The following is a 20295-nucleotide window of genomic DNA, read 5'->3' as shown; positions in this document are numbered from 1 at the left end:
TCCTTTCTAACTTCCTCCACCAGGTTGGCCAGGTTCCACTTATGGATCCCTGTCCGGTCATGAGTGATTTTGATCCCCAGGTAGCGGAATTTGTGCTGAGCCTGTTTAAATGTCAGCCCCTCTAGCTTTGCCCCTCTCCCTTATGAGTTCACCAGGAAGATCTCACTTTTGTTCAGGTTAATTTTGTAGCCCGAGATTCCAAACTTTTCAAGCGCGCCATGTTTCTCTCCGTGCTGCTTTGGGGGTCCGAGATGCAGAGGAGCAGGTCTTCCACAGAGAGCGAAACTCTGTGCTCTCCGTCTCCTCTCCAGATCCCCTTCCAATTCTTTGCAGCTCTGCGCACGATCACTAGTGGCTTGATCGCTAGGGCATCCCTGCCTTGTGCCTCTGTGCAGCTGGAAGTACTTGGAGCTGGTGGTGTTCATCCGCACGCTCATCGTGGGAGCGCTGTACAGGAGTTTCACCCAGGCGGTGAACCCTGTTCGAAGCCAAAACTGCTCCAACACCTCTATGAGGTACTTGCATTTGACTCTGCCGAAGACCTTTTCTGCGTCCAGGTAGATAATCACCTTAGGTGTTCTCTCCCTGGGTGGCGTCATTATCACATTCAGCAGGCGCCTGATGTTCGACATAAGCTGTCTACTCTTAACAAAGCCCGTCTGGTCTTCTGCAACCACCTATGGCATGCCGTTCTCCAGTCGCCTGGCTAGGATTTTGGCCAGCATTTTCAGGTCTACATTAAGCAGCGAAATGGGTCTGTAGGACCTGCAATCTGTTAGGTCTTTGTCCTTTTTGGGTATTAGCAAGATTGAGGCTTGAGCTAGCATACGCGACAGGGTGTCCCTCACCAGCTAGTCTGTGAACATCTCCCGCAAGTGTGGGGCCAATACATTTTTTGTAGACGTCCGCCGGGAAGCCGCCAGGTCCCGGCACCTAACCTGCATGGAGTTGATGCTCTCTCTGACTTCTCTTCGTTGTAGTGACACTTACAGTCCCTGTTTCTATCCTCCCCTACAACTGGCATGTTCAATCCATCAAAGAACTGCTTCATCCCCAAGTCCCCTTCGGGGGGCTCAGATGTGTACAGCCCCCGGTAGGTGGCCTCGAATGCGTTGTTGACCTTTTCCGGCTCCACTACTAGTTTGCCTCCACTGTCCCTAATCTGGGCTATTTCGCTTGTGGCTGCCTGCTTTCTCAGCTGGTGTGCCAGCAGGCGGCTGGCTTTGTCTCCCATGTTCGTACAGGGTCCCTCGTGCCTAATGGAGTTGGAGCACTGCTTTCCTCGTGGAGAGCAGGTCAAAGTCCATCTGTAGCATTTTCCTCTCCGCCAGGAGCTCTACAGTCAGAGCCTCGGTGTATCGTCTGTCCACCTTCAGTGTGGAATCGCTAGGCTGTTGCCTAGCCACCCTCTCTTCCCTATCTCTTTGTGCTTTGTGGGCAATAATTTTACCCCTGATCACAGCCTTCAGTGCCTCCCAGAGGCTGAGACCTCCTCGTTCCGGTTGCTAGTAATATACTCGCCTATGGCCTGTGATATTTTCGTCGCAGAAAGCCTTGTCGGCAAGAAGAGCCATGTCCAACCTCCATGGGGAGCGTTGGGCACAGCCTGTCTCCAAACATGTCTATGTCGGAGATTTCCACCATGGTCTTCTTTCTAAATGCTGTGTCGTCCAAGTTGGGCACATACACGTCAACGAGGACTACCAGTGCCCCGTCGAGGATACCGCTGCCCATGACGTACCGTGCCCCATAGCCCGTAACTCTCTTTGTCGTCGTGAACATCATCCTCTTATTTAGCAAAATGGCTACCCCCCCTGGCCTTCGTCCCACAGCAGGAATGGTAGGTCTGTCCCACCCAGCCCTTCCTTACCCGCAATCGGTCCTTTTCCCTCAGGTGTGTCTATTGGAGGAACACTATGTCAGTTTTAACAGTTTTTAGGTGGCCAAAGACTCTGGATCTTTTCACTGAGCTGTTGAGTCTCCTGATGTTCCAGGTGACTATTCTGATATTCTGATGGGGAGCTTTTGGTTCCTACCCCCCCCCCCCCTCCTGCGGGGTCAACCATACTTGTGGATGGGCCCCTGGATCCTGGTGTTTCCCTTAAGAATCTATCCAGCGACTTCCAGTGGCAGCGGGTAGGAGGAAGCCGCAGGTTGGAGGGCTCCCGCCCAAGAATTGATTTTTCGGAGTTTTGATGCCCCGTCCCAGGAGCAACTTTTGATGACACAAGGGTAGGAAGGCACAGAGAAGAGAGATGTCCAAATCTCAAAGAAAAACGGCCGTGAAAAAGGGGGCTAATGAAGGTCCGCCGTTGAGTGGAAAGGTCGGCTCAGGAACCGTAAGGAAGGCAGAGGCTGGGGCGCTGGGTGAGGCCACACTGCTCACGGCAGAAAGGATGACCGAGGCGATGGCCATAGAACTTGAAAAACAGTTCACAAAGCACATGGAAGCGATGAGGTAGGAGATGGGGATGGTATTGAAAGTGCTGGTGGAGGAGGCGATTGCCCCGGTGAGGGCGGCGTTAGAGAGTGCAGCGGCAAGGTGAGACACTGAAGGAAGTGGAAGAGGCACTAGCGCAACACAGTGATCAACTCACCTCAGTGGGGAAGGAGCTACAGAGGGTGATAGAGACCAACAAGAGTCTGCGAGCCAAAATGGAAGATCTGGAAATCAGCTCCAGGCGGCAGAATCTGAGGATCGTGTGTCTGCCCGAAGGGGTGGAAGGCCCGAGGCCGGCGGAGTATTTTGCCACGATGTTGGCGTAGCTATTGGGGGAGGGGGAAGATCCCCCTCGATAAGAACTGGATCGGGCTCATAGGTCATGGAGGCCTAAACCAAAGGCGAGTGAGCCGCCAAGAGTGGTGACTGTTTGTTTCCATAGGTACCGCGTGATGGGGAAGGTCCTGTGCTGGGCAAAGCAGAAGCGGCAGGTGCAGTGGGCAGGAGCTAGTATACACATTTGCCAGGACTTTACGGTGGAATTGGCGAGGAGGCAGGTGGCCTTCGGCCGAGTGAAGACGGCACTGTATAACAGCAAGTTGCGGTGCGGCATAGTATATCCAGCTAAGTTGAGGGTGACATACAAATCCAAAAACATTTATTTTGAGACGGTGGAAGCGGCGGAGGTGTTTGCGAAGTCAGAGGGACTGCGGCAGAATTGAGAAATGGGACTGAGGACTGGTCTTGTACTGAGGGTAGTGGGTTGTGGCTTTATTTATTCACTGCATGCTGTTGTATGTACCAAATGAGTCGACGCTGTCTATTTGGACAAGGTAAGAGTTGGGACTTTCCTTTGCAATGATGGTTCTTTGGGGCATGTGTGTTTATGCTGGGGTTGTGTGTTAAAGGGTATTTCTTTGTTTTCCTGGGACCGGGCAGGGGGAAGGGACCCGGGCGGGGGCCTCCACAGTGGCTGGTTTAAGCCGGCCGGTGAACGGGAGTGAGGTGGGGGGAGGTGCTGCGGCCATCAGAGCCTGGTAGAACAGGTTTCGATGAGCCTAGCCGGGGTGGAAAGTTGGGGGAAGGGACCAATACTGGGTGAAGTGTTTTCAAGAGGAAGTGGAGGGGAGGAGTCTGGGAAGGGGGTGGGTTTACAATTTGTGGGTGTCACTGATTGTACACTTTGGCCTTGAATATTAGTGGGTGGGGGGGGAGGGCACTATATATGTTAATGGTGACCATGGGCAATTCCTGATTCCTTTTCTGGGTTTTTAAAAATTTGATGCTTATATTGTCATGCGGGCTGTTGAGTGGGGGATGGTGGGAGGATGGGATCGTTGTTGTTAATAAGGGATTTGACATTGTATCCGAAACTGTTTACTGTTTATTGGTGGTGGTAAAGTTTGAAGGAAATGTGAAAAAGGAAAATAAAAACATTTTTTTAAAAAAATGATTCTATCCAGCTCTGTCTTAAAAACATTCAAAGATTCTGCTTGCACTGCCTTTTGAGGAAGAGGGTTCCAAAGACTCACCACCTTCTGAGGGAAAGAAATTCTCCTCATCCCTTTCTTAAATGGGCGACCCTTATTTTGAAACTGAACAATCGAACCCCTGGGGGCCCACAAGCGATCCCACATGGGCTTTCTTGTGATGTCCCACCTTGTGGCCAGCCACCTGGCCACTGCTGGGTTAATTGGATCTGAGGCCATGCATGGCATTAATCAGAGTGGAGACGGAAAGGCAACCACCCTTCCACCCAATTAAATGCCCCGGCCCTGCACCAAACTCACCACGGGAGGAGAGTTATTAAATTCCACCCACTTGAATCTCACTCCCAGCTGTGTGTGACCTGTTTTTTTTTTATTTTTTCTGCAGCTGGGATTCTGGGTAAGAAACAGAACAGTTTTGATGATTTTCAGGGTGCGGCCGAATACCTGATCCAGGAAGGATTCACCTGCAAAGAGAAACTCACCATCAATGGAGGTTCCAATGGGGGCCTGCTGGTCGGTAAGAAGTCTCACAGACATTGGTTGCTTAAGATGAGCCATGAGGTTATTTAATACGCAGTGTCGCTTATACATGTGACAGGGGGAGTCCCGAACTGAACCATTTGGTCCAGAAATGATCACGTACTAATCCTAGTCAATGCAGCAGATGAATGCAGGGGATCATGGTGGAGACACTGTCAGCTTTAGCCAATCTCGGTTTGTACAATTGAAGACGAAAATCAGCTCCAGATTGCCACCTACTGGCTCCAGTTGGAAAGTGTTTACAAGAGGACTTTGGCATGATCAGGATTGAGGTCCAATGCAGATCAGTAGATTTAAGTCTAATGCTTCCTGATGCTCTGTGATGCTGGGATTAGGACTACATTCAATTCCACACATGGAGGCACAAGGCAAAAGTCAAGCCCTGCGCATATTGCAGAGAAGGGGCACAAAAGTAATCCCTATTATTAATGGGCCAATAATGGAGGAAAGGTGAGAGAAGCTCTTTATCGTAAGGGACATGATAGAGGTGTGTGGAAGATCATGCTGAGTAGAAAATGTTAATCCTGAGCACTATTTCAAGTTAGGTACAAGGGGAGGCATACTTAGAGACTGGCAAAAGTTAGGTTCAACATTAATTGGGTGGATTGGCCATGCTGTAGTGCCCCTTAGTTTCCAACGGTTAAATGGGGTTACACGGTTATGGGGATAGGGCGGGGGTGGGGGCCTCGGTATGGTGCTCTTTCGGAGGGTCGGTGCAGAGTTGATGGGCCGAATGGCCCCCTGCACTGTAGGGATTCTCTGATTCAATAATTGATGTCAGAAGCACTTCACATAAAGTCTGATTATTTGCTGAATTAGTCTTGGGTCAGGAATGCAAGAGTCTGACGACAGAGAAGAGGCAGCTCGGAGATGTGCTGGAAAAACAGTAGGTTTCTATAGAAGGAAGAGCAAAATGGATTGAATGGCCTCCCTCGACCATACTCTGTGATATCTAAGCACTTGTTGAATGCAGTGTCTCTCCTGTAGGTGCGTGCGTGAACCAGCGGCCTGACCTGTTTGGCTGTGCAGTTATTGAAGTCGGCGTGATGGACATGCTCAAGTTCCACAAGTTTACCATCGGCCATGCCTGGACCACCGACTTTGGCTGTTCCGATGAAAAGGAGCAGTTTGACTGGCTCTTCAAGTGAGTGTGCTCTGGCAATGGCTCATGTCATAGTCCTGATATTTTAGATATCATTAGATATAGAGCTGGTGGCAACTACACATTTAGTAAGCATGCGCTATCCATTGTGGGAAACTGTCCTAATATGATGGAGCTCCTCAGTTGAATTTCAGGGGAGTACAACTCTATGGATACTGGTTGTCACTCAGGTACTATTGAAGAGGTTCAATTCCATGGCTGAATTGTCTTCTGGTCGCCTTACCCAATACCATTTATCATGGTTGACTTTGGAGCATAAGTTTCAAAAGACTGGAAGGAATGGTCAGTTAATCTAATCCTTTTCCCACCCCTTATTCTTACCCCCACACCCTGTGGATTTTCCAACAGGGACTTGGCTGACCGTATACCATTTCCCTCACCCACTTGATGAGGTCAATTAACGAGGTTTTATTAAATAAAGGGGTGGGGGGGAAATGGGAATCTTTTCACAATAATGATCATTAATTATTTTTCTCACCAGGTATTCTCCACTCCATAATATCAAGGCACTGGAGGGGGGTGCCCAATACCCAGCCATGCTGCTGCTCACTGCTGACCATGATGACCGGGTAGTGCCCCTTCACTCTCTGAAGTATATTGCTACCGTGCAGCACATGGTGGGGCGCAGCCCCCATCAGAAAAACCCTCTCCTAATCAGGATCGACACCAAATCTGGGCATGGAGCTGGCAAACCCACCACCAAGGTGATTGAAGAAGAGACGGACATCTTTGCCTTCATTGCTGAAACCTTGCAGCTGGACTGGGTGGAGTGAGGGAGGTCTGAAGTAAAATCAAAGTTGGCTACTGGTTTTAAGAAGACAACTGAAACACTCGATTACTTTTATTCATAATCTCCCTACTCTTTCTGTGCTTTGTCTCTTGGCCTGTGTTCCCGTTACCTGAGGAGATCAAGAGAATTATTTCCGGTTATCGATCATGGACTTTCTTATGCCTCTCCCAGGTGATTACTTGGCTGTGGGGGTAGGCCACAGGTGTCGAGTCTCAATGCTTTGGCAATTTACTTTTATTTGTTCTGGAGATGCAAGTGTCGTTGGTACAGCCAGCATTTATTCCCCATCCCTCATCACTCTTGAGCTGGTGATAGCGTCTACATTTTCAGAGGGCAGTAAAGAACCAACCACTTTGCCATGGGTCTGGAGTCAGACCAAGGAAGGGCAGCAGATATCTTCCCCTGAAGGACATTAGTGAACCAGATAGGTTTTTAACAGCAAACGAGTAGTTTCATGATCATCACTGCTGCCTCACAGCGCCGAGGACCCGGGTTCGATCCATGTCCCGGGTCACTGTCCGTGTGGAGTTTGCACATTCTCCCCGTGTCTTCATGGGTCTCACCCCCACAACCCAAAAAGATGCGCAGGGTAGGTGAATTGGCCATGCTAAATTGCCCTTAATTTGAGAAAAGAATTGGGTGCTCTTAAATTTTTTAAAAAAGTAGTTTCATGATCATTATTCATGAGACTAACACGTTATTCCAGATTTTATAATTAATTTAATTTAATTTCCCTCAACTGCCATATGTGGGATTCAAATTCATGTCTCCAGGACCTCAGCATGGGCCTCTGGATTGCTATACCAGTAACATCATCCCATTCAGCCATTATGAGTGTGGTGTAGGTTTGATGAATTAACTGGTTTATTCCTGCCCACCATTTGTATGTTCATGGATTCAAAAGGCAGGTGCTATTCGGTTTTGCTATTCGAAACACAATCTTCCCACTGCTCCAACCTCAATAAGTGTACCCTTGAGACCCCATGATCCTGTACTCTAAAATTCCATCCCAAAATCACTTGCCACCCTCCCGCCCACCCCAATTTTGCTACCTCTTTGTCCTTCTTCAAACAAAAACTCCGTCTAACTTGACTCTTTGACCATGATTTCACTCTTCTTCTTTAAGTTGTCTCCTGCTCATTCATGTTAAGAAAGAGTTAATGTTCCCCAATGCTTAAGTTAGAATTGGAATTTTAATTGTTTAATAGAACATGCGTGTTGTATGTATGTATATATAAAGGGGATACAGGTGGCACTATGGTATCGTGATGGAAAAACAATTGTGAGACACAATAAACTTGAAGTTGAAGAAGTCAAGACTTTCTTTTTACTGCAGTGTTACCTTTGGAGCCTAACAACCCTGAGCATAGCAAGCAGTTTGGACCATTTACATCTGTACAGGATGACATATAATGTGTGTTTTGCAGTCAGTTCCACTGGTTGCTGCTAGATTTGGAGACCTTGGGCGGGATTCTCTGACCCCCCCGCCGGAGCAGAGAATCGCATGGGAGCGGCGTGAATCCCGCCCCCGCCAGCCGCCGAATTCTCCGGCACCGGAGATTCGGCGGGGGTGGGAATCGCACCGGTCGGTGCCCCCCCCCCCCGGCGATTCCCCGGCCCGCGATGGGCCGAAGTCCCGCTGCTGCTATGCCGGTCCCGCCGGCATGAATTAAACCACCTCCCTTACCGGCGGGACCAGGTGGCACGAGCGGGGTCCTGGGAGGGGCGCGGGGCGGGTGGCCTGGCCCGCGATCGGGGCCCACCGATCTGCGGACGGGCCTGTGCTGTGGGGGCACTCTTACTACGCATCGGCCGTGTAGGTCTCCGCGATGGCTGATGCGTAGGTGACCCCCCCTTCCTGCGCATGCGCGGGGATGACGTTAGCAGCTGCTGACGCTCCCGCGCATGCGCGGACTCCCGTCGGCTGACGGAGTCCCTTCGGTCTTGGCCGGCGTGGCGCCAAAGGCCTCCCACGCCAGCCCCTAAAATGCGGGCTTGGCCCCTAAAGGTGCAGAGGAATCTGCACCTTTGGGGCAGCCCGACGCCGGAGTGTTTCACGCCACTCCATCCCACCGGGACCCCCCGCCCCGCTGGGTAGGGGAGAATTCCGCCCCTTGATTCCATCACAATTTTAAGCAGATTTGTCCTCTAAAGCATGTTGCAGCCCCATATCCACTCTCGGGTGGATGTTAACCCCACAACAGTTTGAAGAGCAGAGGAGTTCTACCCAGACTCTTAGCATTTATCCCTCATTCAACATCATTAAATCAAGTCATGGGCAGCATGTTGGCGCAGTGGGTGAGCCCTGCAGCTTCACGGCGCTGAGGTCCCAGGTTTGATCCCAGCTCACATAAAGGGCAACTAGGGATGGACAATAAGTGCTAGCTTAGCCAGTGATACCCAACAGCAGCGGGAGGCAACCCACCCTTGGCCAGTGGCAGTTTCTCCCGGTACTGCTGCTGTCAAGAGGATTTCCCACTGAATCCACCCCACGCCGCTGGGAAACCCAGGTCGGAGGGGTGGGCCATCGGCGGAACCAGAAGATCCTGCCAGGGTGAACAGCCCAAAGATCTTGCCCACAGGATTTTTTTAAAAACAGACAAGAGAATGTACACAAAACACAATCCTTTTTTTAATCAATTTTCATTTCAAGTCGTCATAATTCACTTATTGAAAATGTGTTACAGTTCTGGATTGTTCCCTGGCGCTTAATGGGCCCTCACACAGCCTTAGCGTAACATGGTTACAACAGCGGTTGTAACCCATTGGGGCTGCATTGCTTTGGTTACTAGCAGTAAACGATGCTACATTCTCCCGTCACTTCTTCCTGTACAATCTCAATTACATCCTTTGGTTTATCCATTGATCTGTAAACATTTGTCTTAAAAATGTGTTCAAAAAAAAAGGTAAACACGATATATATAAATATCACATTTTTAGAGGAATAAGTCACAAATTCTACTGGGTATCTAGGTAACTCTACAGATACATACAAGACAAGCACAAAAAAAGTTCACATCTGTCTTATTCACAGGAGCAACTAGAAAGAGATTGGGGGGAAACCCAAGGAAATTGTATATTCCTTCTGTGAGTTCCACTCTTTAATCACAGTAACATATTAAACCTATTCTGAGGTAGCTCTGTATAGTTATTCAAAATGAAAAGCGTACACAATTAGTGCACACTCTTGTTGCTTCACTACATAAATGGCATGAAACATTTGCTTTCTGAAGCACAGCCTGTGACATGGGGAGACAAATGAGCACTAAAAGAGTTCAAATGTTTCATGCCTTTCTATCACAACTACACTAAACACATTTCTACTTATTGCATAATATAGCAGTGTTTACATCCAAAATGGACACTGTAGACAGACACGAGGAGAGTGCAACAGTGGCGGACTGATGAGCCCCCCCCCCCAGTGGGGAAAGGGGTGATTCTAGTTGTCCCAGACACCTGCAGTGTGATCCATATCTGTCTCCAGACTGGACAGGTTACTGGTCAGCACTGCGTCATTATAAATTCCCATCTAGTTTTGCTCTCTATTCCTTCCTCTATGCCTTTGTGGGACTAGTACGATATTCTCGCGATTGTTGGCTTTTTCTGCTAAGCGTTTTGAAAACATAAGTAAACTTTGCACCTGTGCTTGCTGATGGTGCCATATTATTCTACTTATCTTAGTTCTATATCCAATAGATCTTGACAAGCTTGAATCTATAGAACATGGCTAGCTTTATATCCCATAGGTTGTGTCTAGCTCTGTCTTGAATAACCTTGGCTGGTCTGTATCTTGTCGATGAAGATATCTCTGAGTCCGAAGATCTTGGGTTAGTTTTGTTACATTCTCTGGCTTATTGACTGGCTTCTCATTTTGAGTAGCCTCAGGTGTTGGCTTTTTAAGGTTCCCTCAGTATTTTACTCACTAGCAGGAAAATGTGACATCATCTTTGGGAGACTAAATGACAAACCTGGCTGTGTGCATCAAAGGGGAAGCATCCAATTTTCTAATAGCCTCTATCAAGGAAGAAGCATTGCTTTCCACAGCATGTGAGAAAGACTGGATCGACTGGGTTTGTACTCACTGGAGTTTGGAAGAATGAGAGGGGATCTCATAGAAACATATAAAATCCTGATGGGACTGGATAGGCAAGATGCGGGAAGAATATTCTTGATGGGGATGTCCACAACTAAGGGTCAAATCCTAAGAATAAGGGATAAGCCATTCAAGACTGAGATTAGGAAGAACCTCTTCTCTGAAAAGGTTGTGACCTTGTGGAATTCTCTACCACAGAAAGCTGTTGGAGCCAGTTCATTGGAAATATTCAAGAAGGAGCTGGACATGGTCCTTGCGGCTAAAGAGATCAAGGGGTATGGAGAGAAAGCAGGAGTGGGATACTGAATTTGCATGATCAGCCATGATCATATTGAATGGTGGTGCAGGCTCGAAGGGCCAAATGGCCTACTCCTGAACCTATTTTCTATATCAGCAGGCTAAACCCTTCCCCCAGGACTAGAGGGACAGTTCCCTTCATTGCTGGCAGTTAGCCACACAGCTCATTGGCAGAAGCCTACACACAGGATATCTGCCTCCCTGCACCCCTTTCTCTAGCTTCACAAACCTACAGATCTCGCTAGTTGTATGCCCTACAGGTTTCAGCTAGTTCTATATTCTGTAGATCTTGGTTAACTCTGTATCCTATAGATCTGGTATATCAGTCCTGTTTGACGTATCACCTGACTAGCCTCTCAAAGCATTATTATTGAACATCCTGCATGTTTTCATTGTGAACAGCATGAGCCTATCCAATTTAATTTCACTTTGGATTCTTAAAGGCAACAGAGCACGTCCATTCTATCAGCCTGTCTCAATTCCATTCAACCCCTCTTAATCAGAGCATAGGTTTATTTTAAGGGAAAATACCCAAAGCATTGATCTCCACTTGGAGGGCCTGAAAAGGTAGATGGTTGGAGAGTCTAGAAGCAGGGGGCAGGTTGTAGGATATGGGTTTGACCATTTGGGACCAGGATGAGGACAATTTATTCACTGAGTTGTGAATCTTAGGAATTATTTACCCCTGCGGACATTGGATGCTCACTTTTTAAAAATAAATTTAGAGTGCCCAATTATTTTTTTCCAATTAAGGGGCAATTTAGCGTGGCCAGTCCACCTACCACACATCTTTGGGTTGTGGGGGTGAAACCCACACACACACATGGGGAGACTCCACACAAACAGTGACCCGGGGCTGGGATTGAACCCGGGTCCTCAGCGGTGTAGGCAGCAGTGCTAACCACTGTGCCACCGTGCTGCCCATGTGGATGCTCCCTTATTGAGTATATTCAAAGCTGTGATTGATAGAATTTGGGGTATTAAGAGAATTGAGGGCATAGGAATTGAAGCAGGAAAGCAGGGTCGAGGTAGAAGCTGTGATCTTATTGAATGGCAGAGCAGACCCGAAGGACCGTATTTCCTACTCCTGCCGGATTTCATTATGTTCTTAAATTCTTGCCAAAGCCGTCAGACAAAGCAAATATCAAAGCAGGAATGGCCAGTTTGCTGAGTCAGATCCTGACCATTGTAAATCGGGAAATAGCCTTTTCAGATACACCAAGGATCAAAAGCATCTCAAAACGGAACAGTGATACAACTTCTTTATCACAATGGGTAATTAACTTTGAATCCAAAAACTGATACATTTTAATCATGATGCAAATATCTTGTGAATTGAGCTTGCTTTATTTTCTGGCTGCTCTTCTGGTGGAATTTAAACTGGTTCAGATTGCAGGAGACTGAAAGGTAATTTTGTTTGACACACGAGTTGGGGGGGATTGATAGCGGGGGAGCCAGACCTGCATTGTTTTGGCTAATCTCCCACTGGATCACTAATTGTCCTCTGTTAATCCACGGCAGGATGTCCCTGGCCATTGCACTCCCTCTAAATACAGGACCATTCAACACAATGAGATCAACATTATTTTTAAATGGTCATTAATCAATTTTGAGAAGATACAGACCAGCAGATAGATATAGACTACGTCTGGCCTGAAAGACTATCAGAGAAAACTACCATTGTATAAAAAATACTGAGAGGTAGGTCCAGTTTTCACCAGAATTGTACCATTGCAGTTTGATTATACATCAAACACTATGCTACCAAAATGAAACAGCTTCATACAGTCCCTGAGTAGAGCTTTTCATCCTGAGATACTTGATTGCAGTTATACATTACAATATATAAAAATACAAAAACAATATATTAAAACATAGTCTGCAAGCACTGTATGAACACACACCAATATCAGCATACAGACTTAAAACATTTTTTTTTTTTTAAACGAGATTGGCAGTTTTCACAGCCACTCTCCTGCCTTCCATGTTTGTTTGTGGATTTTCAGACATCCACAATCTGGTGGGTTCCATTTTTGCCTGTGTTACAGTGTGGTGGACTTTTACTTATGGTTAACAGTGAAACAGCAACGGTTTTGTGAAAGTTGATGCCCTTCTCTCTCTCACTCTCTCTTCCCCCCCCCCCCCCCCCCCCCGCCCACTATCTGGTTGTGAAAAAGAATCTGCTGTTTCTGGCTCATGTACTGATTTTACCATTATTTCCACTGAAGGTGAAATTTCTAAAATAAACCTCTTTAGCAAAAGACAGAACACCAATCTGATTGGCATTGTGTTCCATTAGCAGTGTTCCATGGGCACCATGTTCCATTGGGACCAAGTTCCATGGGCACAATGTTCCATTAGCACTGAGTTCCATTGGCACTAGGTTTCATTGGCAAAGTGTTTCATTGGCATAATGTCCATTGGCACTGTTTCATTGGTACAATGTTCCATTGGCACAGTGTTCCTTTGGGACTGAGTTACATTGGCACTAGGTTCCATTGGCACAATGTTCCATTGGCACAGTGCTCCATTCGGACTGAGTCATATTGGCACTAGGTTCCATTGGCACAGAATTCCATTGAGACTGAGTCACATTGGCACTAGGTTCCATTGGCACAGTGTTCCATTGGGACTAAGTCTCATTGGCACAGCATTTCTCTGGCATAATATTTCATTGGCACAATGTTCCATTGGTGAGGCATTCCAAAGCTACCCATCAAGTCAACACATTGTGCGTGTGACAGATGTGAAAAAAAGGCCACGATATATAAAAGAAAAGGATTCAGCTTTCACAAATGAAGTGATTTGTGACTGGTACGGTTTTGTACCCCTTTTGGGGATGCTGATGAATCCTCTCCATCCACACCACAATCCTCCACCCCACCCCCCTCACCCTTCCCACCCAACCTTTTCATACAGACCTTGTGAAACTGGACTGTTGTCCTGGTCAGGTACTGGCTGGCTCCACTGATGATGTATACCTGCTGCAGTGTGACACAGACTCCAAGCCAAGCACAGACCCACTTTGAACATTGCATAATCTGTAATTCAGTCAAATTCTAACACTCGCAGTGGTTTTTATCATCAGAACACATGTAACAGTAAGACTAAACCAGCAGTCTGGGCCTTTGATTGACAGGTCTCTCTTCAATTCCACAACATGACGGTGCACATGTAACTGGAATTGAAAACCCAATGTACAACAACAGTGTTATTGAGAAATCAAAATCACTCCATCTGTAAAGAAACTGGCCAGCACTGGATGAAATTGGTCTTCTGTCCCTATTTCAGTGGGACTAGTGCGCATTCCTAATGAGCGCGGTACTCTCTGGGTAATGGGTCACTTGCCAGGTTGGGAGGGCAATTGCTGGGCAAGGGGGTGTTCAGTGGGTCAGGGGAGCACTCGATAGGTGGGGGAGGGGCACTCACTAAGTGGGACTACAGCTGATGGAGTGAAGAACAAGAGGAGGAATCTGTCAGAATAGGGGTTTCCCAGAGGTAACAGTTGGTACACTTTGGTGTATTCTTGCATTCAATGTAGACCTATCCTCAACTTTCTAAACAAACTCCACCCTTACACAAGCATACACACAAATAATGCTGACAGATTGTAAACAAGAGTTCCAATTATATTTAAAGGTCAAGGCTGGAGCAGATGTCAAGGGTGCACTACAGGGGATTTGGGGGCTATAAAACTTAATGAGTGGATGGAACTGCTATTCTTGACCCTGCTCTCCTGTGGAAGTTGAAACTACAACTTGCCACTGGTTGGCAATAGGCCTCTTTGAGATATGACCTTAAGTCCATCAGTGGAATTGACTATCATAGCTGTCAATCTGTAAACTCTATCTGATGTAGCAATGTAACAAAATTCTTCTGCATGGACATTGGGCTCGGACAACTCAATTCATCTTCCAACCACACTTTGTTAAAAATCCTGATATAATTTAATTGCAAAAAGGTCTTATCGGGCTTGTGTAAAATATTCAGAAAGTGGACAGCACTATCACCTTGTCGAGGAATTTCTATGCTACCTCAATTCCTGGAGCAGCCAGTTCTATAAACTCAGTTCCAGGTAGGACAAAATTAATTTGAGGTAAGGCAGTTCAAGCAAGTAATATAAATTTTTCTTGACATGGGGCATGAATGAATGAAATGCACGAGCATGCCCTGTTTTTAGTTGATAATACATTCCATTGGCTGACAGCAGTTAGTGTGCTATAACCACTTCAGTACCTCGACTAGGAACAGCAATACTAGCTTGTTATCCCAGTCCCTGCCTTCCTAGTCCAGCCAGCTGTTGCTCCATTACAGCTGTCCAGCTGCAGCAACCTCACAACTACCCAGCTGCAATCTAAATCACTCTGTTTTAAAGATATTTTCCATTCGGATCAGTTGCTTGCTGTTTCTTGAAATCCCTCAGATCAAAATTTCCTTGGGAGAAAGTACAATTTGGTTAAAGAGAGGCAGTCTGAAACTTATTAATTTCCATGAAGTAGCTCTCAATTTCCCTCCCATTCCTGCCACAAAAACATAAAGGTCAAGTGTGACATTTAAGTTTGATCGAAAGTCAGCAACATTTGAAATAGAAATGAAAGGAGCTGGGAAGATTAAATGTCAGGAAAGATGTGACGTAATAACTGCGGAGTGCCCCCAGTGGCTCAGAGACTGAATACATGGTGCAGTATGATGCTAAGGTAGAGACAAGGTGAGTTACTGGCTTGGGATTGTGCTGAACGATATACAAGCCCCATCAACTCTGTCAGTCTCATAGTGTTCAACAGAATCTCCAAGGCCAATAACAAGCAAGAGAGTGGGGAACAGGAAGGTTTCTCCCTACACTGGACGGGGGGAATGTTCCAGCATTGGGTAAGACAGTTACATTGAGAGGTAAGAATGTTCCGATCTTCAAAAGAGAGACAATGGTGCCCGGCAGGGAGGGCAAGATGGAAGCAAAGGGTCCAACCAGAAAAGGGAGCACCACCAAGGTGGTTCAGGATCCAGACCAGGATCAGGGAATCCATGGAAGTCTGGACGGTGGGACCTAAGGCCCAACCCTGTGATGGTGGATGATCACCATCTGCTTCACCCTATTGGAGAAGGCAGGCACTGGAGATGTGCTTGCAATAACCCTTGCATATGCTAGCCCCTGCACTTACAGAATGTGGTGGCGAGTTGCTTTCTTGAACTGCTGTAGTCACTGAGGTGTAGGTGTTCCCACTGTGCTGTTAGTAAGGGAGTTCCATGGTTTTGACTCAGCGACAGTGAAGGAACTGTGATATATTTCCAAGTCAAGGTGGGGAGTGACTTGGAGGGGAACCTCCGGGCGGTGGGGTTCCCAGGTATTGCGGCTCTTGTCCTTCTTGAACGTAGTGTCAACGGGCTAGAAGGTACTGCCTGAGGAGAGCAGCCCCGGTGGCACAGTGGTTAGTGCTGCCTCACAGCGCTCCTGCTACCTCACAGCGCTGAGGACCCGGGTTCGATCCGTGGTCTGTGTGGAGATTGCACATTCTCCCCATGTCTGCATGGGTCTCACCCCCACAACCCAAAAAGGTGTGCAGGGTAGGTCAATTGGTCGTGTTAAATTACCCTTTAATCGGAAAAAACATAATTGGGTGCTCAAAATTTATTTTTTAAAAAGGTCCTGCCTGAGGATCTGACCTCCCAAAATGCCAATTGATCCACACTGAAGGGCATGACCTCAGGATGACCACTGGAATTCTGGCCCATGGATCTTGATCTTAGAAGTCCATGAAAATAAGGCTTATCCATATTGTGCAATGTTTAAGGAATGCTGTGGCTGGTTCCTAGGCTGGCACTCCCTGTACAGTGTTCCAAATGGCAGGAAACTGGACAGTTGACTCTTAGGGGCGTAGGGCACGTAACTGAACTCTAAACTGACTTGTTTTGTGGAAAATCTCTGCTCCTGAAATGGGAAAGACACAAATTTACTCCATGTGCCATCAGGCCAGGATTAGCACAGGCAGTTCTACGGGGTATGGGAGCAGAGAGATTTACAGTATAGAATATGCAACAGGACGAACATGCCAAACCCGTATCTTATCTGTAGGTAGCCTGCAAACAGAGTATCTATGATTGCTACTTAAAAGGAAAGATGTGACTGCACGAAAGAGGCTATGAAAAAGATTCACGAGTTGGGGAGCACAATGGCACAGTGGTTAGCACTGCTGCCTCATGGCACCGAGGACCCGGGTTTGATCCCGGCCCCGGGTCGCTGTCCGTGTGGAGTTTGCACATTCTCCCCGTCTCACCCCACATCGCAAAAATATATGCAGGGAAGGTGGATTGGCCATGCTAAATTGCCCCTTAATTGGAAAAAAAAATTGCATACTCTAAATTTATTTTAAATAAAGATTGCCAGAAATGGCACATATTAGCCAAAGGGAAAGAGTGGATAGGCTGGGCTTGTTTTCTTTGAAACAGAGGGTATGTAAAGTTATGAAAGGCCTAAAAAGAATAGATAGGAAGCACCTTTTTCCATTAGTGGAGAGGCCAACAACTATGGGCATAGATTAAAAGTAATAGGTAGAAGAATTGGAGGGGAGTTAAGGAGAATTCTTTTCACCCAGAAGATGGTTGGAATCTGGAACTCACTGCCTGAAATAATAGTAGAGACAAAAAACCCTCATTGTGTTTTTAAAATACTTTGATATACACTCGAGGTTATTTAACCTATGGACCAAGAACTGGAAAATGGGATTCGGCTGGTTAGCTCTTTTTTGGCTGACGTACACACAATGGGCCAAAAGGCCACCATCTGTGTCATTCATTTTCTAGGTTCCATTTAACTGGCCTAGTTAAACTGTGGAACAAATTCAAATCCCACTACTGCAATTAGAAAGTTTGAATTCAAATGGAATAAATTTGAATTCAATAAATAACTGGCATCATGTGACCCTAAAGTTGTTGAATTGTCCTCAAAAACCCAACTAGTTTACTAATGTCCCTTTAAGGAACAAAATCTGCCATCCTTTTCAGTCCAAGCCAATATGGAACTTGAGTCCCCACACCAACATGGTTGAGTCATAGTTGCCTTTTGAAGGCACTGACCAGGGCAACTAGGGATGGGCAATAAATGAATGAATTTCTTGTTTAAATTGTGAGACTCAAGCATTGCTGTTGATTGCCATCAATGGGTGACAATGGCTGGGGATTCATTTGATGGTTTATTGGCCATAATATCAAACAATCTGATGTTATTGTAGAGCTTTTGTTAAATTTCCAGAAATCCGAACACTAATTTTGTTCTTCAATTTTCTCTTTTCTATGAAGACAATTCCTTGCACAATGAGCAAGGAAGGTGCTGATTACTAGTGAACATTCCATGGGTAGCAAGGTGTCAAACAGGGCCTTTGGTTTTTTTAAATATAAAACAGCTACACATCTCAGAGCAAAGGGCCAAAACTGATGCCAAATCATTGGGCTGTGCAATACCGGTCAGGATGTACATGTATGAAACTCTTCTGACCAGAACCTTTGCAGGCAAAGCAATTTCATACTGATCCATTTACACTTTCATCATTCATTACATCCTCAGTATGAAACAGTGATTGAATGTGGGGAAAATTTACATTCCTACCAAGGATCAGGCTATCTTGTGACAGTAGCCGAAGGTACATCTCATGGAGGGCAGGACAGATTTCCAGGATTTTGGATCACGCCCCACCAGTGAGCACCAGATTTGGGTGTCCATGTCCTATCTGCAAATGGTCATTCATAATGTACCACCTCTTTTTCCAACCAGCAATCCTACATCTCAGTGCAGGCTCAGGAAACACAGCGCTTCTGAGGAACTTGAGAGTAGATGGATCAAAGTGGGATGGTAAGGTGCAGTCCTGAGGGGGAGATCAGTTGCTCGGGCAGCTGATGTAGAGAGCTTGCAGGATCAATTGGCTGAGTGATTTTTAAGGTAAAATTGGACAAGTGGCCGGAAGAGAATCGTATCATTGGTTATAACAGATAGAATTTTTGAAAGTCAACACTAGACGAACTGTGGTCTCCTCCAGCCTTGCGATTGTCTCTATTTCTGTGTAAAGCTAATCTAATGTAGATTATGATATCTCATCAGAGCTGTTGCAGGTATACGGCCACATGAAACACTGCAGCTTTGGTGGGGAGTTATCCAAGTCTGTCATCACCTGATGGTCTAGCCTAGATCCTGTGACATTATTATATCATTTTTAGACTCTGAGAGCTTTGGTTGTGCTATCTGTCGGGGAGAGTTTTTGAGTTAATGTTTAGTATGACTGGTCAACAGTAGCAAGTCATGGGAGTGGGGGGGGGGGGGGGGGGGGGGGGGGGGGGAGTGGCGGTGGCGTAAAACCTTGGCCACCTGATGAAATGACATCAGTAACCTCTGGTTAGAAGGGGAAATTATTGTTCCAGGTGAGAGTCCTGTCAATCTTTGCGGATCGCAGCTATGTGGTCAAAGTGTTTAAGGCCACATCACTGACTCTTTATTAACTCACCAGGTGTTTGGTGAATTAAAAGGTGGAATTGTGCAAGGGGAAGTTACTAGAATGTGTAAGTCATGGACCAGACCATCAATCCCTTTGTTGGGTGGTCAATGTTCAGAATTCAATGCAAGCCAGCCTTCAAAGTAGTCAATGTAGTGGTTCTCAAGCCATTGTTGATGAGACCGAGAAGAAAGAGAACTTGACAAGAGACAAGAAAAAGAGGAAAGGTAGAGCTCTCACTCTCGGCTCTTTTGGAAAATGGACATAGACAAAATGAAGTCTTGACACTATTGCAGGAAATTAAGTTGGGCCTCTGGAGATTTTGGTGCTGGAGGGTGGGAATTGAAGAGTTGTGGGTGTTGTCACAGAAAAGACTGTTGTCTGCAAAAGTTTCAGTGTGCCTCACTTTTCTGAAGATTTATCCAAATCCTATTCATCATCAGAATGAGTAGAAGTTGGATTCATGATGAAGTCTTTCGATTGTTTTGGCGAATTGCTGGATCTTGACCTCGGCAGCGTCGGTGAACCTGAGGTAGTTTTGTATCCTGAGTTGGTTCCTGGAACTGACAGATGTCAGGTCTTTTTCCTCTTCTGCAAACTCGAGCCTTGCCTGCTCGGCTCCTCGGCGAACTCTTGCAGGGCGCTGTCGTAACTCTCCGGAAGCAGCTTTTCCAAGTGCTCCCCCGTCTCTTCCAGGAGTAGGGTCGTGCTGTGCTCTCCTCCCACCTCTTGTGGTGTGGTGGGTGAGGGGGAGGATGTCAAGGCCCCTGTCGTTGGTTTGCTCTCCTGCCTTCCCTGAGAACTGGTGGATTGCTGTTGCTGGGTAGCTTTGATTGTGCAGTTGGCCACCATGTGGCCGATGCTTTGGCAATAATGGCACTTCTTAGGCTGGGGGGCGAGTTTACATTCCTTGGCATGATGATCCAAACCACCACAGTTGTAGCATCTAAAACAAAGCAAAATGCATAGATTAACACATAGAGAGTTTCCATTCAATTACTCTGTT

The 20295-nt window shown here is 46.7% G+C and overlaps 2 protein-coding genes across 5 annotated transcripts in view; one reads left to right on the top strand and one right to left on the bottom strand.

Moving 5' to 3' along the window:
- The window catches only part of LOC140415004 (prolyl endopeptidase-like), a 52610-nt gene extending 44871 nt beyond the window's left edge, over window positions 1-7739 (top strand). Inside the window, exons 13-15 of the mRNA XM_072501024.1 lie at window positions 4316-4447; window positions 5458-5614; window positions 6114-7739. Of these exons, the coding sequence (XP_072357125.1) occupies window positions 4316-4447; window positions 5458-5614; window positions 6114-6405 (581 nt within the window). The 3' untranslated portion in view covers window positions 6406-7739. The remainder of the gene's footprint in view (window positions 1-4315; window positions 4448-5457; window positions 5615-6113) is intronic.
- A 1293-nt stretch (window positions 7740-9032) lies between these two features.
- The window catches only part of LOC140414958 (protein lin-28 homolog A-like), a 104436-nt gene continuing 93173 nt past the window's right edge, over window positions 9033-20295 (bottom strand). For all 4 annotated transcript variants that reach the window (XM_072501019.1, XM_072501022.1, XM_072501020.1 and 1 more), the window contains exon 4: window positions 9033-20235. In XM_072501019.1, coding sequence (XP_072357120.1) covers window positions 19863-20235 — 373 coding nt within the window. In that variant the 3' untranslated portion in view covers window positions 9033-19862. The remainder of the gene's footprint in view (window positions 20236-20295) is intronic.

Source organism: Scyliorhinus torazame, chromosome 1 (assembly GCF_047496885.1).
Source record: "Scyliorhinus torazame isolate Kashiwa2021f chromosome 1, sScyTor2.1, whole genome shotgun sequence".
In the NCBI taxonomy this organism is placed as follows: Eukaryota; Metazoa; Chordata; class Chondrichthyes; order Carcharhiniformes; family Scyliorhinidae; genus Scyliorhinus; species Scyliorhinus torazame.
This window is presented reverse-complemented; position numbering and strand designations above follow the sequence as displayed.